We start from the raw sequence: 21,761 nt of genomic DNA on the forward strand, positions 1-21,761 counted from the left end.
CACTGGGAACACAATTTCCAGGCAGAGCAAATAGCAAATCTTAAGTGCCCGAGGTACGTAAGAACATGACATTGTATACATTGAGATGAATCCAAGATGGCTGAGGGATGGAACAAAGAGAAAAGTGTGAGGTTGAAAAGCTGGGTGGAAACCAAGTCATGTAGGGCCTTGTAAGCAAATGTGAAGATATAAACTTTTCCTAAGGGCAATGGGAAAGCATTGAATAGTTGTCTTCCCTTTAGTTAAACAAATATTGGTAGGAATTTGACATTAGGCACTGTATTGGGCCTGTGAGTAATTGAGAAATGAGTAAAACTTTGTAAAAGATGTTTTACTTTCCGTTTCCTCAGGTTTTCAACTTAAAACTGCTGATCTAAGTCCTAAATTATGCTTGCCAAATAAATGTTTTACATTACACTGTAAAGCTGGCATGACTTTTCCTCCCTGATCTAAGGCATGGGCCAAGAGCTCCGGGGGAGGATCACCTCTTAATACACCCCGAACACCCACACACCTTGGAGAGGAAAGGCAGGGCCTGCTGGACTAGATGTATTTGAGCATCATGCCAGGCTCCTTGCAGGGGCCTCAAGAGGCAGGGTGGGCCCTTGGTGTTTCAGGATGTTGGAAGAGCCATGAGTTGGCAGCTGGAAAAACCAAGGAAGGAAGTTTTCTGCCTGGTGTTTCAATGGGGATCTGATAACTACAGGACCAGTACTTGATAGGTCCTCAGGTGCAAGGACTTCTATGTGTCCTGTAGAATTGCAGTTTCCTAAGGGGTGTCCATAGGTGGGCAGTGAGTGAGCAAAGAAGAAATAGCATCACACATAAGCAGATCCAGCAGCCAGAGAGAACGGGAGAAGAAGCAGCTGTCTCAGAAGGCCAGGCAGATGGCAATGGGGAACGAAAATACAACAACCAGCACACTGAAGTTGATTCAATTACAGAACTGAAAATATTATTTATCATTTGAGAACTTTAAGTAGATTAATTAGAAAGAAGATACTTCTGAGCCTCAGATTAGCAGGTCAAAATATGTAACAAGATTTAAAAAGATGGAGACTACTAAGAAGAAATTCAAAAGGAGAACAAAAAACATCTGGACGAAAAAAAGGATACAAAGGATGAGAGAAAATAATGGAATATAAAGTAGGAGAGGATATCCTTTTAATAAATAATGGATTATAAATTTATTGAAAGGACTGATGAAGTTTTAATCAAGATTAAGCAAAACTATTGCTTCTATAGGATCTCTATGTGCCAGGCATTACTGTAAGTGTTCACACAATGTGTACACACACACACACACACACGCACATGCACACACACATTTAAACACCACAACTCTGATGTGGATACTCGTAATCCCACTTTACAAGTAAAAATACAGTCTGAGCCACAGTTAAATTAATTTCCCTGGCATCATCCAACTAATCAGTGATGAAGCCAGGACTGAAACCCTGGCAATCCACCTCCAAAGACCATGATTTTTAACTCCAGTGTTATACTGCTTTTTTTTTTTTTTTAATTTTTTTTTCAACGTTTATTTATTTTTGGGACAGAGAGAGAGACAGAGCATGAACGGGGGAGGGGCAGAGAGAGAGGGAGACACAGAATCGGAAACAGGCTCCAGGCTCTGAGCCATCAGCCCAGAGCCCGACGCGGGGCTCGAACTCACGGACCGCGAGATCGTGACCTGGCTGAAGTCGGACGCTTAACCGACTGCGCCACCCAGGCGCCCCTATACTGCTTTTTAACATGAAAGAATAATGCTTGTTAAATACCCGGAGACTCAGATAAAATACCATCCATGTGCCATATTGGAAGGAAATATATCAAACCTTTTGGCTTCTAACCAAAAGGAAAGAAAAAAAGTCTGAACTATAAAGAGGAAAAGCAGTGGTGAATATTAAACCTGACAATACTAAGTTCAGCTTAAATATTTAATGACAGTGTGACTAGAAATGTGTTTTACACTGCCAAAGAATCTTTGAAATAGAGGAGACACGTGTCTCCTGTCCGCAAAGGCAAAGCGGACAAACAAATACACCTCTAATAGTTGTTTGGTGCTAAAATTACTGAAAGTTGAAGGAGAGGGAAAGATGAGTGATTTAAAAGTTTCTAAAGGTATCAACCTAGTGGAGAAGGCAGTAGGGGAATAGATCGCGTTGGTGTCTTATTTTCATAAAATGGATAGGCAAGAATGTTTTATTTTAAATGCTGTGAAAAAGACATTAATTATTGATAAAATGAAGATGTTCCCAGAACATCCAAATTAACAAGGTGAAAAGAGAGACTAAATGCTAGATGGTAAAAATCAACAAAAATCATGAAAAGAAAGGAAAACAGTACGGTAAAATAGAAGAATGTCAATGAGAAAGAAAAATCTGGCTCTGTGTTTCTTTCCTCAACCTATTAATATCCGGGAATATTTGAGAAGATGCCAGATAGAGAAAAACCTTAATTGTATAACCGCTTAGTCATAGAGCTTTTAAAGTATACAAAGTGGGTTCACATTAATTATCTGACTTCATCCTTGAAGTGGCCACTTGAGTAGGTATTGTTTTCATCCCAGCTTTAGATGAAGTGGTTTAACTAGGGTCACACAATAATTTAGTGATGACACTGGCACTGGATTTACTTTATTTCACTCAATGCCACTTGGTTACACAACTTTTGTACTCCCGGCACTGTGTTATGCAGTTATGCACTGGAGCCCAGTGGTGAGAAATGAATGCAATGCCATTCACTACTCCCAGTTGCTCATCTGGGCCTCTTCTCCCACAGTTGGAGAACAGAGCCTCTGCCCAAGTTGGAGAGGGCAGGGAAGGAACAGTACTCGGAGAGATGTCCTATGGTGGCTTCATGCTGCCTTGCACTTACAGTTGGCCATGCCCTTCATGAATGTCCATCCCTGTGTCTGTGTGATTCTAGATGACCATGCACATCCCAGAGCTACATCCACAACCAGATACTGGCCTAGGTGGTTCATCGCCGGTGCCCAGTGCCATACGCGTACACGCAGGCACACACACTTATACACACACGCACTCCAAACATGTGGGGCAAAGTCTTTGCAGAATTAATCCAAAAATGATTTCACCAGACCTGAAGCACGACTGCCACCTCTTTGGACAGTGTTGTTTCCCTTTGGGAAGAATGTGGTACCTTAACATGCTGCAGAACAGGAGGGTAAACGAGTTAACTCCACTCAGCCACAGGATTGTCATTATGATCCTGAGAATGGCTGCCAGAAAACTCTGTCTCATCGTTGTCATTGCCTTTTCAGTGATCAGATAGTCCAGTGTAAGAGACAATAGCAGAGTTCAGGGAAGCATTCACAGGACATTGCCAATAATTTCTGTCCCTTTCCCTTCTCCCTCAGATAATTACTTAGAGCACTCATTGCTGTCATTACCTTTCCAGCTGCTCTGTCCCTACTCTCTATACTCAAATCCTAACCTGCATAAAAAGTTGGTAGGTGCCAGCCAAGTATTAATCAAATTGGTATGGCCAAAAGTTGGAGAAACAGGGGGATGGAAGGGTTTAATGATGCCTGGCAAGTGATTTTTTTATCTGAAATAATAGTATCTCTGCATAAGGCAAAAGTTGCCTGCATTTTCAGGAAAGTGACAATGAATTTATTAAAAAGAAAATAAGGTATTAGTTGAGCAGGATGACCTTAGGATGTACTCGAGAAAGTGTAATCAGATATATTATACTAAGTGGTCTTGGGACCTAATGCCATCTATGCATGAAACAGTGAGCTCCAGCTAGCAGAGGCTCTATCCTTCCCCACTATTGAGGAATTTATACTCTAATGCAGGTTAAGTAGACATATCTGCTAACTTTTTAATGAAGGCTCTACATATTTTCAGACCAAGAATTGTTGAACCAGAGGAATGGAGAAAATCTTGAATGTTCTTCCATTGTTTGTTCTGTTTTCAGGACAGAATATGGAATACAGCTGTCTGTAGAAAGTTAGAGGTATCCCAGATTTAAAGAAGTTAGGAGTTTTATATGCTTCCTATTGATGTTCAAATTATTTATATTTTGCCAGTTCTCTGTCCTTTGTCTTTATTTGAGATAAGATTATCTAATGAACACCTTATTGTACTCATCAGACAAGTAGTTACTTGCTTAATGTATCTTTGGTATCAGACTGTACAGACCGGTGAGGGCAAAGTCTTTCTGCTTTGTCCTGAAACATATCCCTGTGGCTAAGTCCTTAGAATGCTCAATAAATAAATATCTGTTGACAGTTTGACTGACTGACTGAATAACTATGGGAAAGTATACTTATAATTGAAGAAAATTACCCATTTTCTAGGATACAATTTCCAGCTCTTTAATGATTATTTAACAATTTAGTTCTTATTTGTCTTAATTTCTCAGTTTGTTAGAAACTTTGACTTTAAGTGATGATTATTTGTAAGTTACTCTCCTGAATCCATTCAAAAGAGTTAAATTTGAATTGTGAAAAGAGCCTTTTATAGTAACTTAAAGTCACTGCTGTCTAGCACATCGTTTCAAAACAACCTGAAGTTATTGTGTGTGTTTTTAGGAATATGTTAATAAACTTAAGTCATGAATTCCTTATATAACAGTGTAATCCTACAGAGAGGCTATAGGTGTAAAAACTTATTCGCTTTTCTTTCAATGATCAAATGCATTCTGTGAATAAGTATTTGGGGTAGGAGGAAAGATTCTTCATAATATTTAAAATTGGATATGTGTTCGCATATTTTGAACCGAACACCTGGAATTATTGTGAAGATTCACAGTAAAGTTCCTCCGATTCTTAATTGCTGTATTTTTTGGCTAAGTCTCTACCAGCTATTATCTCCCATTCTTTATTTTATTAATTTCTATTTGTATATACCTGATTAAATGATATTTTATTGGCCAATAATGACTTGTGGGAATCATTTAAATGTTTTATGTTCAGTGATGTTAAGAAGAAATTCACATAACATTCTGATTTCACTTAGAAGAAAGCTGCAAACAAGTGTGAATGGCATTTATTTAACATGTCTGATGTTTTCCAAATGGAAAGAATAAACTGCATGCTATGATACTAGATCGATCGCAGAATTATTCTCTTAACATTGGTCGGGGAGTATAATTTTCAAATGATCACCAAAGAATAATATCCTAAGTTCTTCCAAGTATAAAGCAAATTTGGCATCCCGAAGCTCTATGTTATGTACTCGAATTTGTCTCCAGTGAATGTAATTTCTGATGTAGAGAACTGTTAATGCTTCAAATTGTTGCCAAACATAACATGAAGAACCACTTACTCAGACACCTGATCTTTAGAATGCAGCATCGTTTGTAACAATTTTAACGCTAACTAAGTACACTTTGATGAGACAGCATTTAATAAAATGCTCATTAATTTCATCATTAGCAAGGGTATGCTAAGAAGTAAGCCAGTTTCTTATGTCACGCCCAATTAGCATCCCATGCTAGTAATCCCATTAGTATTGTTGAATTCACTAATGGAAAAACTAATGGGCATGCTACCAGGGCACATTAATTGGGCACGACACCAGTTCTGGTTTTAATTATTAAACTACGATAATGAAATGTGTGTTTGTAAAATATTAAAATGTTGAAATAGGGTTGAAGAAAATAAAAGAGTATGTAGAGGAAAGAGATATAAAGAAAGCCAACCTACAAAAATTCAAGGACTAGAAAATAGATAGCTGATCGAGTTGTCTATAAAAGTTGGGACACTGTCCACATGAGAAACAACCCACTCATACTCATGGGAAATTAAAAGCTGTTTTTTTGTGATATGAATTTCTGTATGTCATACGTGTTGTCATGCGCTGTATGAGGCCTGACAGGAGCCAATTAAATATGTAGAATGGACATGTTACATTGCCGAAGCTATTTTAGGGAAATACATACAGAAATGTTTTACTTAAGATGGTATGACTCACATTGCACTTTTTGTGATATAAATCTTCAATTACATCAGATAATTATTACTTTTCTCTTTTGGAAAAACAGTGTTCCAAAATTATAGGAGTTTGGCCAAGCACTCCATCCAACTAATTAAAAAAATATTTTGTAATATTTTACCCAGTCCTATTTTGGTTTAAACATTTTTTATTGGATTTGAAATTAATTATTGCGAAGAAAATTACCTTCATTAAGAAAGAAATTTATTTTCATTTAGAAGGTTTGGAGTAATTTTCTGGTTGTTTTTTTCTTTGATAGTAGTGGTAGTAACTGATGATGGTGACAGAGTTGAAATATCTTCTACCTAGGCTTATTTGCTCATGAACGCTAAAAAAAGTAACACTGTACTAAGCACGATATGCCAAAAAGTGTCCACTTGGCTAGGAAGTACTCAGATGGAAGGTTTCTCTTCTACGTCTTTCTGTTTCCTTACCCTTACCTCCTTTCTGCTAATCTCTGTTCTTGATATCTGCCATTTCGTACTCTTAACTTTTTTTTAATGTTTATTATTTTTGAGACAGAGAGTGAGAGAGAGCAAGCAGGGAAGGGGCAGGGAGAGAGGGAGACACAGAATCTGAAACAGGCTCCAGGCTCTGAGCCTGATGAGGGGCTTGAACTCACAGACTGCTAGGTCATGACCTAAGTTGAAGTCAGATGCTTAACTGACTGAGCCACCCAGATGCCCCTATTTATTTTTTTAAGAGAGAGAGAGAGAGCAGGGGAGGGACAGAGGGGGGGGGACAGAGGATCTGATGTAGGCTCTGTGCTAACAGCCCTAAATGGGGCTCGAATCATGAACCCTGAGATGATGACCTGAGCTGAAGTCAGATGCTTAACTGGCTGAGCCATCCAGGCACCCCTGCCATTTCCTACTCTTAACTGCTTAGGAACTCATTTTTAACTATGATAGAATGACCTTAGATATAAGTTTTAATGCTAGATTTAAGATTACAAGGCAATGAGTACTAAGTTTAACTATGCATTTATGTTCAATGTGTTGGTAACTGGCTAATTTTTATATGAATCTCATTCCTTCTACTTATTAGCAGTATAGTGAATGTTTTTGCCAGAGAAAAACTTTTTGCCAGATGTTTCCCTACCTTTAGCACAATATAGATTCAATGGCGTTTTATTAGTTTTAAGTTCTTTTTTCATATTTCTACCAAAATTCTTAAGAGCTAAACTTTTAGAGTAGAAGATTCATTATCTTTCTAATGAATATAAGTTCTCAAAATGCAAGTGTACTTTTAAGAGATTTTTTATTCCACAGAGAAGATCTTTTCAGATTTGAGTACTGTTTCTAGGAGGACATCACAGAAAATCCAGAATGATGTCAGGCATCAACTTTCACTTTGAGTTCTGTTGAAATATACGCATGCTTGCATCATGGGGGTGTCAAAGCTTATAAACTGGTTTTTAGCAAATCTACAAATATATGTGTGTGAGTTTGTAAACATATACATCCATTCACCCACTCATTCACTCATTTGTTTCCTTAAGGGCTCTTCAATGGAAGTTACTACAACTAATGATGGTGGTAAACAATATAACGATGGCAAATGGCATGAAATAATTGCTATTAGGCATCAGGCTTTCGGCCAAATCACACTTGATGGGCAGTATACAGGTAAGAGCTATATATATGAACGGTTCTATTGATATGCTAACGTTGCCATACTTTTCTGTTGCTTATATTTCTACATCTCTTTTTTCACGTTTATTTCCTCTCCATTTTGCCTGAATTGCTGTTGAATTTGCCTTTGGGTGCTCCCAAAATGATGAAGTCTGGCAACCATTTCCTCCTTTATGCACCGTTTCAGTAAAGCAAAAATAAGAGCAAAGTCATCAGTAGCAATTTTGTCTTTTGCAATGCTTTACAGTTTGCAAGGGCTTTTACTTATGTTCTCTCATTTTATTTTTGACCTGAGAAAGACAAATAAAGTAAAGCGGTCATTACATACATTTTAGAAGTGATGAAACTGAGGCTCAGAAAAGGTAAATAGCTTTTCCCAGTTTGCACAGCTGGTAGGCAGCATTCTTTCAACACTTACTTATCCTGTCTTTGCAATTTTAAGTTTAGTATTCTTTCCATCCTACCCTATCTACTATCCTTAGATAATTATAAAACACTTACAGTACCTGTATAATGATGCAGGCTTTTATTAATCTATTCAGGAAATATGGAATTGTAATGAGCACCTACTGTGTCCCAGGGATTGCTCTAGAAACACTGGCTACAAAGAGCAGAATTTACATTTTAGGCGGAAGAGGGGCAGGAAACAGAATAAATATTGAACAAGTATCAGGTAGTGTATATTCTGAGAATAATAAAGCAAGATAAGAGAGAAAGTGTGTGTGCGCACGCATGCATGTATTGGAGAGGGGAATGTTTTGATTTCATAAAAGACTGTTAGAGAAGTCTTCTTTGGTAAGGTGACATTTGAACAGAGACCTAAAAGAGAGTGGGTGGATAAGCCAGGAAAATATCCAGGAAAAGAATGTTTCAAGCCAACAGAATAGTAGGTGCCAGGGCCCTGAGGTAGGAACATATGTATGGCATGTTAAGGACCAACAAAGAGGTCACTATGAGAAAGAGTGGGTGAAGGGGCTAATAATAGGCTGCAATCAGGGAGGCGTTAGGGCTTTTTACATAGGGTTTTCTGGACTTTTACTTGGAAAAAGGGAAGCCATTGGAGAATTTCAAGGAAGGAGTGACATGTTATGACTTCTTTCTTTAAAAAGAACACTTTGGCTGCTCTTTTGAAATGAATTTTAAAGAGAACAAGGGTGGAAACATGGAGAGCAGTTAACAAACTTCTGTAATAATTATAAAATAATTCAGGCAATAAAAAAATGGTTTCTTGAACCAAAGAAGTAAAATTGTGGATATAATGAGACATCTGGGTATATTGTAAATGTTAAATTAAAAGGATTATATTGAAGAGGTGCATGGGTGGCTCGGTGGGTCAAGCATTTGACTCTTGATCTCAGCTCGTCTTGATCTTGAGGTTGTGAGTTCAAGCCCCACATTGGGCTCTGTGCTGAGTATAAAGCCTACTTAAAAAAAAAAAAAGGATTTGATTCCAGTAGAGCAGGATTGGCAAGCCCCTTGTGGGCCATATCTTGCTCATCATTATTTTATAAAGTTTTATTGGAGCACAACTTTACCCATTTGTTTTGTATTGCCTGTGACCACTTAAAGCTGCCTGGTCTACAAAGCCTAAATTATATACTATCTGGCCTTTTACATAACGAGTTTGCTAGTCCCTAATGTAGAACATGACTGCTAAGTTTGGGGTCTGGGCAACTGGAAGAATGTAGCTGCCATAACTAAGGTTGACAGGATCATGGGGGAGGCTGATATAGAGAGAGATGTTCAGTGTTAACATGGTCAGTCTTAGGTATCTATGAGGAATCCAAGTGGAAATATCAGGTAGACTTCTGGGTACAAGTCTGAGTTCAGGGAAGAGTTCCAGACTAGAGATATACGTTGGGAATTATCAGCTAGGGATGGCATGCACTTACCAAGGGACCACATGGAAGTAAGGCTAATTAGAGTGGTTTGGGTTCTGAGTCTGAGGAAACAAAAAAAAGCACCTCTCCTTCAAAGGAAGAATGGAGTTAGAAATCATAACAGATGTGTGCTGTGAACACAACATAGTTGGGGACCCAGGCCTCCTCTGGTCTTTGGGGCTAGTGGTTCACATAGGTGCCAAGCACTCCACGTCATCTAGAGGACTTAGTATGCCCATGTATGTGGGGAGAGAAAGAGATCTGAGAAGGCAGGAGACCTGGTCCTTCCAGCATCAAGATGTTGGGACAGTGAGGAAGAACCATTGAAGAAAGACAACAAAGAGGAGAACCAAGAAAGAGTGGTATCCAGAAGCTCAGTGAAGGGTTTAATCATTTGTTAAGTGAACAGAACCCAGGTTATTCTGGGGAAGTTGAAATTCTCATCTCCTTTTCCATAGGTTCCTCGGCCACACCGAATGGGAGCACTATTATCGGAGGGAACACGGGAGTGTTTGTGGGAGGGCTTCCACAGGGTTATACCGTCCTCAGGAAGGATCCTGGTGAGTTTCCTCTTTAGGATTTATATGTTGTCACCAAAATTTACAACAGGATCAAGTATGAGTACATTATTATAAGGTATGAATAATAGTATTATATTTTATCTCATGCTATTCCTGTATCAAGACAAAAATGTCCCTTAGGTTTCCTTTTTTCTAAAGGAACCATGTATTACTTGCATTTAAATTCTTCGTGCCAGCCCCTGATATATAAAAAGAGTTTATTAAAAAGTATATTAAACTTTTGAAGTGAATGATACTAATTTCAGTCAAAAACATGTTATTTTAGGGGCATCTGGGTGGCTCAGTCAGTTAAGCATCCAACTCTTGATTTTGGCTTAGGTCATGATCTCATGGTTCATGAGATCAAGCCCCGCATTGGGCTCTGAGCTGACAGTGCAGAGCCTGCTTAGGATTCTCTCTCTCCCTCTCTCTGTCTCTCCTCCTCCCCTGCACATGCTTACTCTCTCTCCCTCTCTCAAAATAAATAAATAAACTTAAAAAAATAAACATTGTTTTAGGATTATGTGTCAATATTTTTAGATTTTAATCTGAAGCAACACAGAAATAGGAAACTATGGGCTTGATTTATACTCTAAACAGGGTAAATAAACTTCCCTGTGTATTGAGCATGTGATCAGCTCTAAACCAGACCTTAGATATCCACAGATGAACAAAACGTGGTCTTTGCCACAATAGAGGGTACAAATATATAAATGTTTAATGTCAAGCAAATGCCATAAGTACTGTAAGACATCAACAAAATAATTCCTGTATTTTTGGAATGAGAGAACAAAAACAGATTCAAAATGAAACCAATAAAAACTACCATGGACAGAATTAACCTTAGGCAGAAAGAAAAAAAAAAATCCTTCCAAAAGCATTGCTAAGATTTTAGGGTAGTTTTCCCATGTCTGCATTGAAGGGCATATAGGGTATTGCCTCAGTCTCTCCCAGGAAGTAAAATGTAACTACATAAATATTACACATGAGCTAGAACCTAAATAAATATAAATTGTTCATGGGTGGGGATCTTCAAGGAATAACGGTGAAGAAGATCAAAAGGAATAAAATGTTTTCAGTGAAATTTGGAGAGGGATATATTTAAATACCCAAGACTGAATGTAGTTGCCTCCTCAGATATCTCTAGAATAGAGAGGGTTTTTATTGGACTACTTTAGACAGGTAGAGAGAGAAGTCTCTCAAAAACATTCATACACACACAGCCACTAGAGAAAAAGAGAGAGAGGGAGAGAGAGGGAGAGAGAGAGAGAGAGAGCGAGCTCTCAATCTTTGCCCCAGTTCTTTGTCCATCCAGCACATGTCTTGGCTATGGTACAAACAGGCACTGGGAAGAGAGCATACCTGACTCCAAGTACCCTTCCTGTAGAGGACATATCTTCATTATAAATAAATAAATAATCTGACCTTGTGCATATAAATTGGCCTTGTAGAACTTTGATTGCTGGTGAATACCTTCACTGGAATCAAGTCATAAACTCAAAAGCCGAGATGGAAGCTTTGTGTTGATCAGTATGGACATCACTGGATGCAGTGTGACCTTAGCTGCGATGCTGCCTCCTCTTCTCTAGGTTTTTCTTGCTCTCTAGTTCTAATTCTCTCATTTCACTTCATTTCTTCCCCAACTCCTATTACCAGCTATTTGCTATGTTCATAAACCCTACCTTTGCCTGGTCCGGGGCATTCTAAAATTAAGGTCAATATTATGTTAATTCTTAAATATGAAATCAAATTATTGACTTACTTGTGTAATAGACTGGTTCATAATGATGAAAGAACTAAAATACAAACGAGATTAGATTAATAGAAACACTTCCTTCAAATCTTACTTTTAAAACTTGTTGGGGTGCCTGGGTGGCTCAGTCGGTTGAGCATCCGACTTCGGCTCAGGTCACGATCTCGCGGTTCGTGAGTTCAAGCCCCGCGTCGGGCCCTGGTGCTGACAGCTCGGAGCCTGGAGCCTGCTTTAGATTCTGTGTCCCCCTTTCTCACCACGCCACCCCTGCTTGTTCTCTGTCTCTCTCTGTCTTTCAAAAATGAATAAACGTTAAAAAAAATTAAAAAAAACAAAAACTTGTTACAACACTTTTATTTTTAAGACTAGTGGCAGATGAAATCTTCTTGTTAGTTCAAAAGGCAATATTCTGGCTACTCCTATAAAACCACAATTTCTACATAAACATCTATTTCTTTGGAAACAGTGGATCTGAAATTATAACTGTTACCACTCAGCATAGGTAATGGTGTGGTGTTTACATGAATCATGAAGAGGTTTGCAGTAAATAGGTAGTGAGAGCTATTGCCTGTTTCTTTTATGTGAATGACACATAAAATTAACTGCTTTGAAAGAATGTTTCCAAAATACATATTTATTGATATCTCTGGACCCCTACAGACATAATCCGTAAAGGTTTTGTGGGCTGTGTCAAGGATATGTATTTTATGAAGAATTATAATCCCTTTGCTAGTTGGGAGCCTCTGATTTGGCAGAGTGCTGAAGAGCAAGTCAACGTGTATAACAGCTGGGAGGGATGTCCCACGTCACTACAGGAGGGAGCCCAGTTCCTAGGAACAGGTAAGGTTCCGAAAGAGACACCAGCGGTTGCTTAGCAGCTAGTTTCTATCCTTTGCACAATTTAATCCCTCCTGTCCGATTACTTTGACCTCTTATGAACCTAGTGTCACAGAAATAACTAGTTATGCCATGATACACATAAACATTTCCTCCAAGTCTGAATATGTAATATAAGTTGTAAGACTCATGGACATATATTCGTGTGTCAGGTCTCTGTTACCCATGGCGATTCTTGGTTTATATTTGGTAGGATCAAAAATATCTTTTGGTATGCCAGATGGTTTACTTAGAATGCAGTTTTACTTGGAAAGATGTTTTGGAAGTGTTATGTTTACCGGGTGAATCCACAAATATCTATTTATCCCATGGTATATAGATGGACCATATTCTCGAGAGCAAAATGTCAGCTATGTAATGGGGTGCGTAGGTTAGTGAGGAGGAGCTGGAGGATGTCACGGCCATCCCTGCCATTGCTCGAGAGGCTGCTGCAGAAGCGAGGAGCAGTGTACCTGGCGTACCTCCCCAGCCCAGTCTCTGCCTGGCCGTCACCCAGGGTAAGGGGGTGGAAGGGAATATAGTGGCCTGGTGGATAGTACTTCAGATAAAAGCCCACCTCTGCCTCCTATGTTCATAACTAAGCTGGTTACTTATTCAGTTGCTTAAACCACCTTCAGGATAGAAAGATGAATAATATCCCAGTCTGTGCACTTTTCTGTTGCTCTTTTCTCAACACTGTCATTATTCTGAGTTTCTCTTAGTCAATGCAATTTCTTATTGTGAATTCTGATATAAAACAATAATAGTCTTAATTATATCCATGATTTAGAGAGTAAATTGCTTCCTCCTAAAATGTAGATCAAGTTCAGTCTGCTACTTCTGTACAAGTACAAGGGGGATTTCTCAACATTGATTTGCATCTTCTTTTGCGAGAGACTTACTCAATGACAGTATTCGTCCTAGTCTTTGTTACACCTTCATAACGCTGGCACTATTGCTATATACACACTGATATGTACATATTCTTTTCTTTAAAGGGTTTCTGGAACTTCAATCGCACATGTTTCGTGGTGGAATGGATTTTGAGATTTCCTTGAAATTCAGAACTGACCAATTGAATGGGTTGCTTCTTTTTGTTTACAACAAAGACGGACCTGATTTTCTTGCTGTATGTGTATAAATTTAGTTAACTTTACTTAAAAATATCAGATATAACTTTGAGATAAATAAGGCATGTGTTAATATTTTGCTAAATTGGGGTTTCTCTTGAAATTCATTTTTGTTTTCCTTCCTTAAGTCATTTTTAGTTTTGGAGTCCTGTGAAACATTTTGTGCTCTAAGATCGTGATTTATTTTAAATGACAATTATTACTGTGAAACTTGTAATTTTAGCAAAGCAGAGTAGTTATGAGGAATTATGAAAATCCCACTTAGTTTCCCAACATATGAAAAATATTATGTCCTTTGTCATTTCTTATATAATGGTGTTAAAAACTGCATACAATAAATGGTTCACATTACACACTCATACACACAAGGTATAAAAGTACAGTAAACATGAACTTACCACCCAATTAAAATAGCATTTTTTACATTTACTTATAGGGTCTCTCCTATCCCATTTTCCTATCCCCCTCTGGAGGTAATATGTAATTAGAATTTTGTGTTTATTATCCCCTTGCATGTAGCTGCAGTTTCAACAAAATGTATGAATGCCTGAAAATTCTTGTTTTTGACATTTATAAGAGTTGCATTATACTCTACCTTGAGGCAATTGTTTTTTGCACTCGACATTATTCCTGAGTCACTCATGTTCTCCGTGTAGGTATATATTTTCATGACTGTGTAATTTAGCTCTTCTGTCAATGACATACTGGTTGTTTCCGTGTTTTTGCTATGGCAAACGGGCTGCTATGAACATTTTCATACATTTTTCTAAGTACAGTCGGCAAGTGTGATTACTTTTATTTGCCTTTAATCAGACAGTCAGATATCATTGTCAAAAATAAGTATGTTATGGGGGCACCTGGGTGGCTCAGTCAGTTAAGCGGCCGACTTCAGCTCAGGTCATGATCTCGTGGTTCGTGAGTTCGAGCCCCCCGTCGGGCTCTGTGCTGACAGCTCAGAGCCTGGAGCCTGCTTCAGATTCTGTGTCTCCCTCTCTCTCTGCCTCTTGCCTGCTCATGCTCTGTCTCTGTCTCTCAAAAATAAATAAACATTAAAAAAAAAGTTTTAAAAAAATAAGTATGTTATTAAAATGTAAGTTTTTAAAAAGTTATTTTAAAGAACTTACATAGACTCAGGGGAAAATTATGAACACCTTAATCTCATTGCTCATATCTAGGCAAATAAGTAGTAAAACACATGTGTTGGTGATTTTATGATTCTAGGATGTTTTCAGTTCATTGATTTTGTTCATTCCTAGATTATATAATGTCAAATTTGCTACCCAGGTAAGTGGAAATATATCCCTTCATAGAATTTGTTATAATTTCATCTCATTTAAAGTATTTATTTGTCCTCTTGTTTACTGTTGGCCTCCCTTAATGAAACGTAATCTTTCATTCTTTTAAATTTTTTATTTATTTTTATTTTAAAGTTTATTTTTGACAGAGAGAGAGAGTGCAAGCATGAGCTAGGGAAAGGCAGAGAGAGACGGAGACACAGAATCCAAAGCAGGCTTCAGGCTCTGAGCTGTCAGCACAGAGCCTGACTTGGGGCTCGAACCCACGAACCGTGAGATCATGACGTGGACTGAAGTTGGATGCTTAACCGACGGAGCCACCTAGGCACCCCTGAAATGTAATCTTTCTTAACACAGGAATTTTGTGTCTTCTTTATAGTTCTATCTTCAGTGCCTAACTCTTTTTTTTTTCGTTTTTATTTTTTAATTTTTAAATATTTTTTAATGTTTATTTTTGAGAAAGAGACAGAGCATAAGTTGAGAAAGGGCAGAAAGAGAGGGAGACACAGAATCTGAAGCAGGCTCTAGGCTCTGAGCTGTCAGCACAGAGCCCGATGAGGAGCTCAAATTCACGAACTGTGAGATCATGAGCTGAGCCGAAGTCAGATGCTTAACCGACTGAGCCACGCAGGTGCCCCTTCAGCCTAACTCTTGCAATTATTAAGTATTTGATAAATATTATTGGATGAATGAGTGACTGAACATTTGAATTAATTCATGTTATGGTGACTCTAAGCATTCCTTAAACATCTATCTGTGCATAAATCTTGGAGAGAATCCAGAGGTGTTTATCATTTGGCCTTTCTTCTCAAGGAGCACTTGCCTCTCTTGGAGGCTCACACATCCTGGTACACCCACATCCAGCCCTCCATCTTCCTCCGTTCACTGACTTTGGAAATATAATGAATCCCCACCTTATTGAATAATGTTAATTTTAAGCTTTAATGAAATAAATCTTAATCAAAACATTTAGGCCAATATATATTGAGTGTCTCGTCTGTATTAGGCTTTCTTTTAGCACTTCCAATACAGCTATAAAGGAAGCAGACATTCACAGAACTCACATTCTTCTCCTCTGTATCTGAGAACCTAGGCTTCTCACAGTTTATTCCTCAATAAGATTTTTTCCTGTTATCCTAAGTAGCTTCAACATACGTGGCTATCCGGGGAACTTGATTAACTCAGAAAGTTTTTACTGCTAAACTCTTAAATCTCAAAATATAACATTTCTACTCTTTGAGCTCTCGTTCTCTCTTATTGAGTTCACAAAGACATTGAGACCATTGGCTATTAGACCACTTCCTGTTTAACTTACGTGCTCTGTTCCTTAGACACCATAATGCAGCTTTTCAACCATTTTTTCTGACAACACCCGCAACTTGTGTCTTCAATTCCACAACTCTGAGTCAATCAGTTTAGCCCCCTAGCTCTTCAGTTTCAATAGCCAGTTTACTGAACACCACAGGAGAACTAATACAGGTACGAAGACTGGTGACACATTGAGTCTTGAGGGTCCTAATTCTTTCATTCAACACTATTTATTGTTTATAGGATTTGCTCATAGATTAAATGTAGAACATGAAAGAAAAAGAATGTCAGGACTGGAAAACACCACAACCTGAATGTCTTCAGACAGTCTCATTCTTATAATGGAAAGAAACATAATCTCCTCATCTTCCAAATTTTCAACCTACAACTTTTGTTTTTATGAGCCAGGTCTGGGTTTCACTCTCTCCTGACTCAGGAGGACAAATATATAATTACTATGATTCCAACCAAAGTTAATATTTCTACCTTTACTCTAGATTCTATCCCTTCTCCTGCAAGAGCTTGTGCTACAAATTTTCTCTTTTGTTAAGTTCCAGTGTTCCTTCCACATCAGCTCTTCTCCCTCTATATATAAAATGGTTGAGCCTCATTTATCTTAAGTATTTTTCCTTTTGACTTGGAAAACTCCTCTGTTGTATTTCCCTTCCCTTCAGAGCCTATTGCATTGAAAGTAACTACTCTGGTTATTTCCACTTATTTTTATATCACACCTTAGTCCTCAAACTACTGTAAATATGGTTCCTAGCCCTACCACATTCCACTGCAGAATTTTCAAACTTGCCAGTGACCCCTGCATTTTCTAGTCTACGAGATAATTTTTCAGTCTTTATTTACTTGATCTTCCACTGTCATCTTTTTTTTTCTTAAAATATTCTTCCCTACCGACTTTCCAAAATACTAGCTGCTCTTGATTTTCATTAAATCCTTGGCTTCTCCAAGAAGATTGTTGTTGACTTATAGAATTACATCTACTCTGCCTTCCCCTTAAAATGTTGGTCTTGCCGAGGACTCTTGCTTTGATACTAACTGGATGATCTCACTTATCCTTTCATAAACCTTGTCTATTTTACTGGCCTATCTTTATGTTCAACTGCCTCAAAAAAAGTTTCTTCTGAATGTTTTATAGACATTTCAAACTCAGTGTGTTTAAAATTGACCTCATTCCTCACTGACAATGATAATACCAAGTCTTTCTTTCTGTGCTTTCCATATTGTGATGGTGGTAAAACACACCCAAACAAGAAAGAGCATGGATATCTTTGACTTACTCTTCATTCATTTAACACATTCAGCTGTTTGCCATGTCCTGCTGAGACTTAAAAAGCTGAGTTGCTTTTAAAAATACCTCTTTGACTGAGTTGTCACTGTCTTCACCATTGTTATCTTTATTTCAACGGTTCTTGTCATTTTTCTCACCACTATAGTGATTCTCTAATAGGTTTCTCCAATTCCAGTCTAGCTTTCATTTCCAGTATGAACTTCCTATGACCTAAAGGGTAGACTTTTAGCACAAGATAATAGTGGAAAGAATATAGCCTTTTGGAGGCAGGCAGACAAGAGAAAGATGAATATTTTTCCATATGACTCAAAATCCTCCAAAACCTTGTTTCTACATATCTGGCAAGACTCTTTCTAACCCATGCCCCCCCCCCCCCCGCATCTGTGTATCTTTTGTATTACCTAATTTAGTCTTTTTTTTCTAAACCTAATGAGCTCATACATGTCCTCATGCCATTGAACATGTTAATCTCCCTGTGTTGAAGGATTCTCCATGAATCTTACATACTTCCAAAAATATTAATTTAAACCTTTTCCAGTTCCCAAGGAACAAAATGTATATCATTTCTTTGCTGTCATTGTACCCTATTCTTCTCTTGGTTATAGTATTACCCCAGATGTTTGCTATTGGAAAATGTGATTCTTGGGAACAGGTTCATAGAACATGGTGGGGGACTCAATATTTATTGAATGAATGGATAAATGACTGCTTATCCAGTGTACTTCACAAAGATGAATTTACATAGAAAAAGTAATTTTTATCTGGAATTACTGAATTTCATTTGACATGATTGATCTCAAATTTTTAAGTATCCTATTTTTGCTGATGGGAGTTCTAACAAAATAAAAACATAGTAGATAAAATAATTGTCATGTAACATTTTGAAGGAAAACATATGGAGGCATTTCCTTTACCATGAAAATTTGGGTAAAATGCATTCATATTAGAAAATGGCACCTAATCTAAAAGAATACACATAGAAGCAATTATGTTAGTTAGAGATTTAGAATAATAAAAATGAAATATTGAATAAAAATCCATCTTACAAATTTGAAATTGAGTTCACCAACCAGTTAAAATAAGCTTAATCAGGCTTGACATTTCATTTTCTTATTGTCTTGTCATATTTTTCCCCCAAATTAAGTTGATATATGAAGTAGTATTTTCTCATTTTCTAAAAACTCAAGTAAAAATAGTGTCATAGTTCAAACTATTCTCTTCAGTTATTCAGTTACTTATGCTAGGGTTGAATCTTTTACCTATGTTGCACCAAACAATAATAATAATAAAAGTTTTTGCCTACATAGTATCATATCACATTGTATGATCATTAATGGGTATGAATTTGACTTAATACAACAATCTTCACATCAATTATAAGCTTGCAGAGTACTCCATTATATGTTACTCCAGTCCTGCTTAGAATAAAGTGGAACATTTTTATAGAGTGCTTTCAGGGAAATTTGTTGCTTTTCTACAAGAAATTGACCTTCTGCTCTCTCCCAAACTGCCATTCTGCAGTCTTTTTATATGCCTATTTTCTTTTTTAATGTGAAATACAGATGGAACTGAAGAGTGGAATATTGAGCTTCCGGTTAAATACCAGTCTTACCTTTACACAAGTGGATCTATGGCTGGGACTGTCCTATTGTGATGGGAAGTGGAATAAAGTGATTATTAAAAAGAAAGGTTCCATCTTAACGGCAAGCATGAATGAATTGAGGGAGCGTGCATCACAGTCCAGAGCCCAGCCACTGATGGTGAATTCCCTGGTCTATGTGGGAGGAACCCCACAGGAGCTGCACGACTCTTTTAAATACCTGAGTCTGGAACAAGGTAAAGTCCATCTGAAAGAATTCCCAGATAAATACAGCCCTGGTATAAATACAGGAGGTTTTGGTGGGTTCATGTTTTAAGATACAACAACAGAATCAGGCTGAAAGCAATACCTACCCATCCCTTTTTTGAAGAATTTTAAGCTTAAAAAAAATAATCGCAGTGGTACCCGCATGGCTCAGTTGGCTAAATGTTTGACTTTTGATTTGGGCTCAGGTCATGATCCCACAGTTGGTGGGATAGAGCCCTGCATCAGGCTCTGCGCTGACAGCACGGAGCCTGCTTGGGATTCTCTCTTTCCCTCTCTCTCCGCCTCTCTCCCAATCACATACGTGCTCTCTCTCAAAATAAATTAAACCTAAAAAAAATTTAAAATCACAGAACATTTTTTTCAGATAGTTTTGTATGTTGCCCTTAAGAGTGTGCCCTCATACCTATTTATAATCAATATATTTATTCTAACTTGTCTTTAACATATACAATTATAATTTATATATATATTTCCTCATGTGTTTTCAAAGAAAACACATGAGGCTCTGGTTCTTTCAAATACTGACCATTATCTGTATTCATAGATTAAAAAAATAAACTAGGTTGGTGGGCACAGCTAAGAAAAATGGCATTAAATTTTACTGGGTTTTTTTTCTGACATAACTGCTAATTGTCTCTGTGCATTTCCATGGAGCTCCCCCATAGCAAAGCACATGAAAGGGTGGGTTTAGTTGAATTTTAAACATGCTGGTGAAAAATATATATTTCATTTATTATTAATTACCTGAATGAAAGAAAAAGTGCATGAGTGCATGACTTATAACTAAAGCAAGCATTTAACTCATAAAAGGAATTTGAACATAATCAGAGAAATTTTTAATACAAAAAAGGCTACCAGTAGCTGAGTGCATTCTGTGTGCTAGGCATGGTTCTGAAAGCTTTACCTGAAACTAAGTGGGCCATCTCTTCCTAACAAGCCCATGACTTAGGTATTATTATTTATACCCCCGTTTTACAGATGAGGAAACTAAAGAACAAAGTAACTTGCCCAAGGTCACATGGTTAGTAAGCAGATAGCGAGCCTTTCTGTCTCAGGCCAGCCTGGTGTCAAAATCCACTCTCCTTATTATAATCAAGGATTCCCTTTTATGGTCATTGGCCACTATTCCTTTGCTATAAATTGGGGAAAGCACAGAAACTTCTAGTTTGTGACTAAGCATGCTCCCATGTAGAAAATGTTCTCTACATATTTCAAAATCTATGTACTGTGAATGGTTAAAGTTTCCATGAAGCAGTCTTTGCCTATTTGGTAAGTACATAAAGATTTAAATGCCTTTGAATAGAAAATATATGGCAAGCTCTAAGGAGACTTTTAGAAGGGTACTAGTAAGGAGTTAATGAATATCTGGGGTGTAAGACAGTAATGACATTTTCCAGGCACTTAAGATGTAACAGCAGCTAAAAATATTACATTCATATAAGGGCTTCTCCTGGTTTTCAGGTTTCTGAGGTTAGAAAGAGCTTGAAACCCTTTAGATGAGCCAGATTACTTGATCCTACTTACATCTAGGAAACAAATCCCCTGCATCTGTGGCCTTATACTTTCAAAGTACACAAAAACCCATTACTATGATGGGCATAGAGACATGGCGTTAGCCAAATTTTAACTGGAATTGTAAGACAATCATGATAGAAGCTTAACACATCAACATAAAAACCCAAAGGGGATAATTTAATCTGCACTATGACTAAGTCTATGATACTGAAAGATATTTTATTTATGGGTAATACTAAATTTTTATCATTGCAGTATCATACATATCAGTGGTTCTCAAGCCACTGATAAAATATCGAAGTATAGTAGCTGGAACATAGTAAGAACTCAATAAAATTAGCTGTTATTATTATTACTATTCAAGATACATCGGAATCTCCTGGAAAGGTTATTAAAAATGCAGATTTTATGGCCCTATTCCCAAAGATTCTGTCTCAGATGCTTTGAGTGATACTTATCTATATAAGTAACTGCATGTTTTATATAGTGATCAGGAGAATATTCACCATATGGGGGTGCTGCCTGTATGTAGTAAATTGCAATTAAAATTAATCATGTTCACTTACTGTATTTTTTTTAATCCACTCTCAAATGGTCTTAAAAGTGTTCTGTGCTTCTCAATTAGCACCTTTTTGCAGAGGCTCTATTTTGTGGTCATATTAGCACTATTTTTTTTC

At 37.5% G+C, this 21,761-nt stretch overlaps 1 protein-coding gene across 3 annotated transcripts in view; it reads left to right on the top strand.

Annotated features, from left to right (window-relative positions):
• The window catches only part of USH2A (usherin), a 742,577-nt gene that overhangs the window by 290,762 nt on the left and 430,054 nt on the right, over positions 1–21,761 (top strand). For all 3 annotated transcript variants that reach the window (XM_045455771.1, XM_045455772.1, XM_045455773.1), the window contains exons 23-27: positions 7,468–7,594; positions 9,939–10,040; positions 12,454–12,633; positions 13,668–13,798; positions 19,265–19,538. In XM_045455771.1, the coding sequence (XP_045311727.1) occupies positions 7,468–7,594; positions 9,939–10,040; positions 12,454–12,633; positions 13,668–13,798; positions 19,265–19,538 (814 nt within the window). The remainder of the gene's footprint in view (positions 1–7,467; positions 7,595–9,938; positions 10,041–12,453; positions 12,634–13,667; positions 13,799–19,264; positions 19,539–21,761) is intronic.

Source organism: Leopardus geoffroyi, chromosome C3 (assembly GCF_018350155.1).
Source record: "Leopardus geoffroyi isolate Oge1 chromosome C3, O.geoffroyi_Oge1_pat1.0, whole genome shotgun sequence".
Lineage (NCBI taxonomy): Eukaryota > Metazoa > Chordata > Mammalia > Carnivora > Felidae > Leopardus > Leopardus geoffroyi.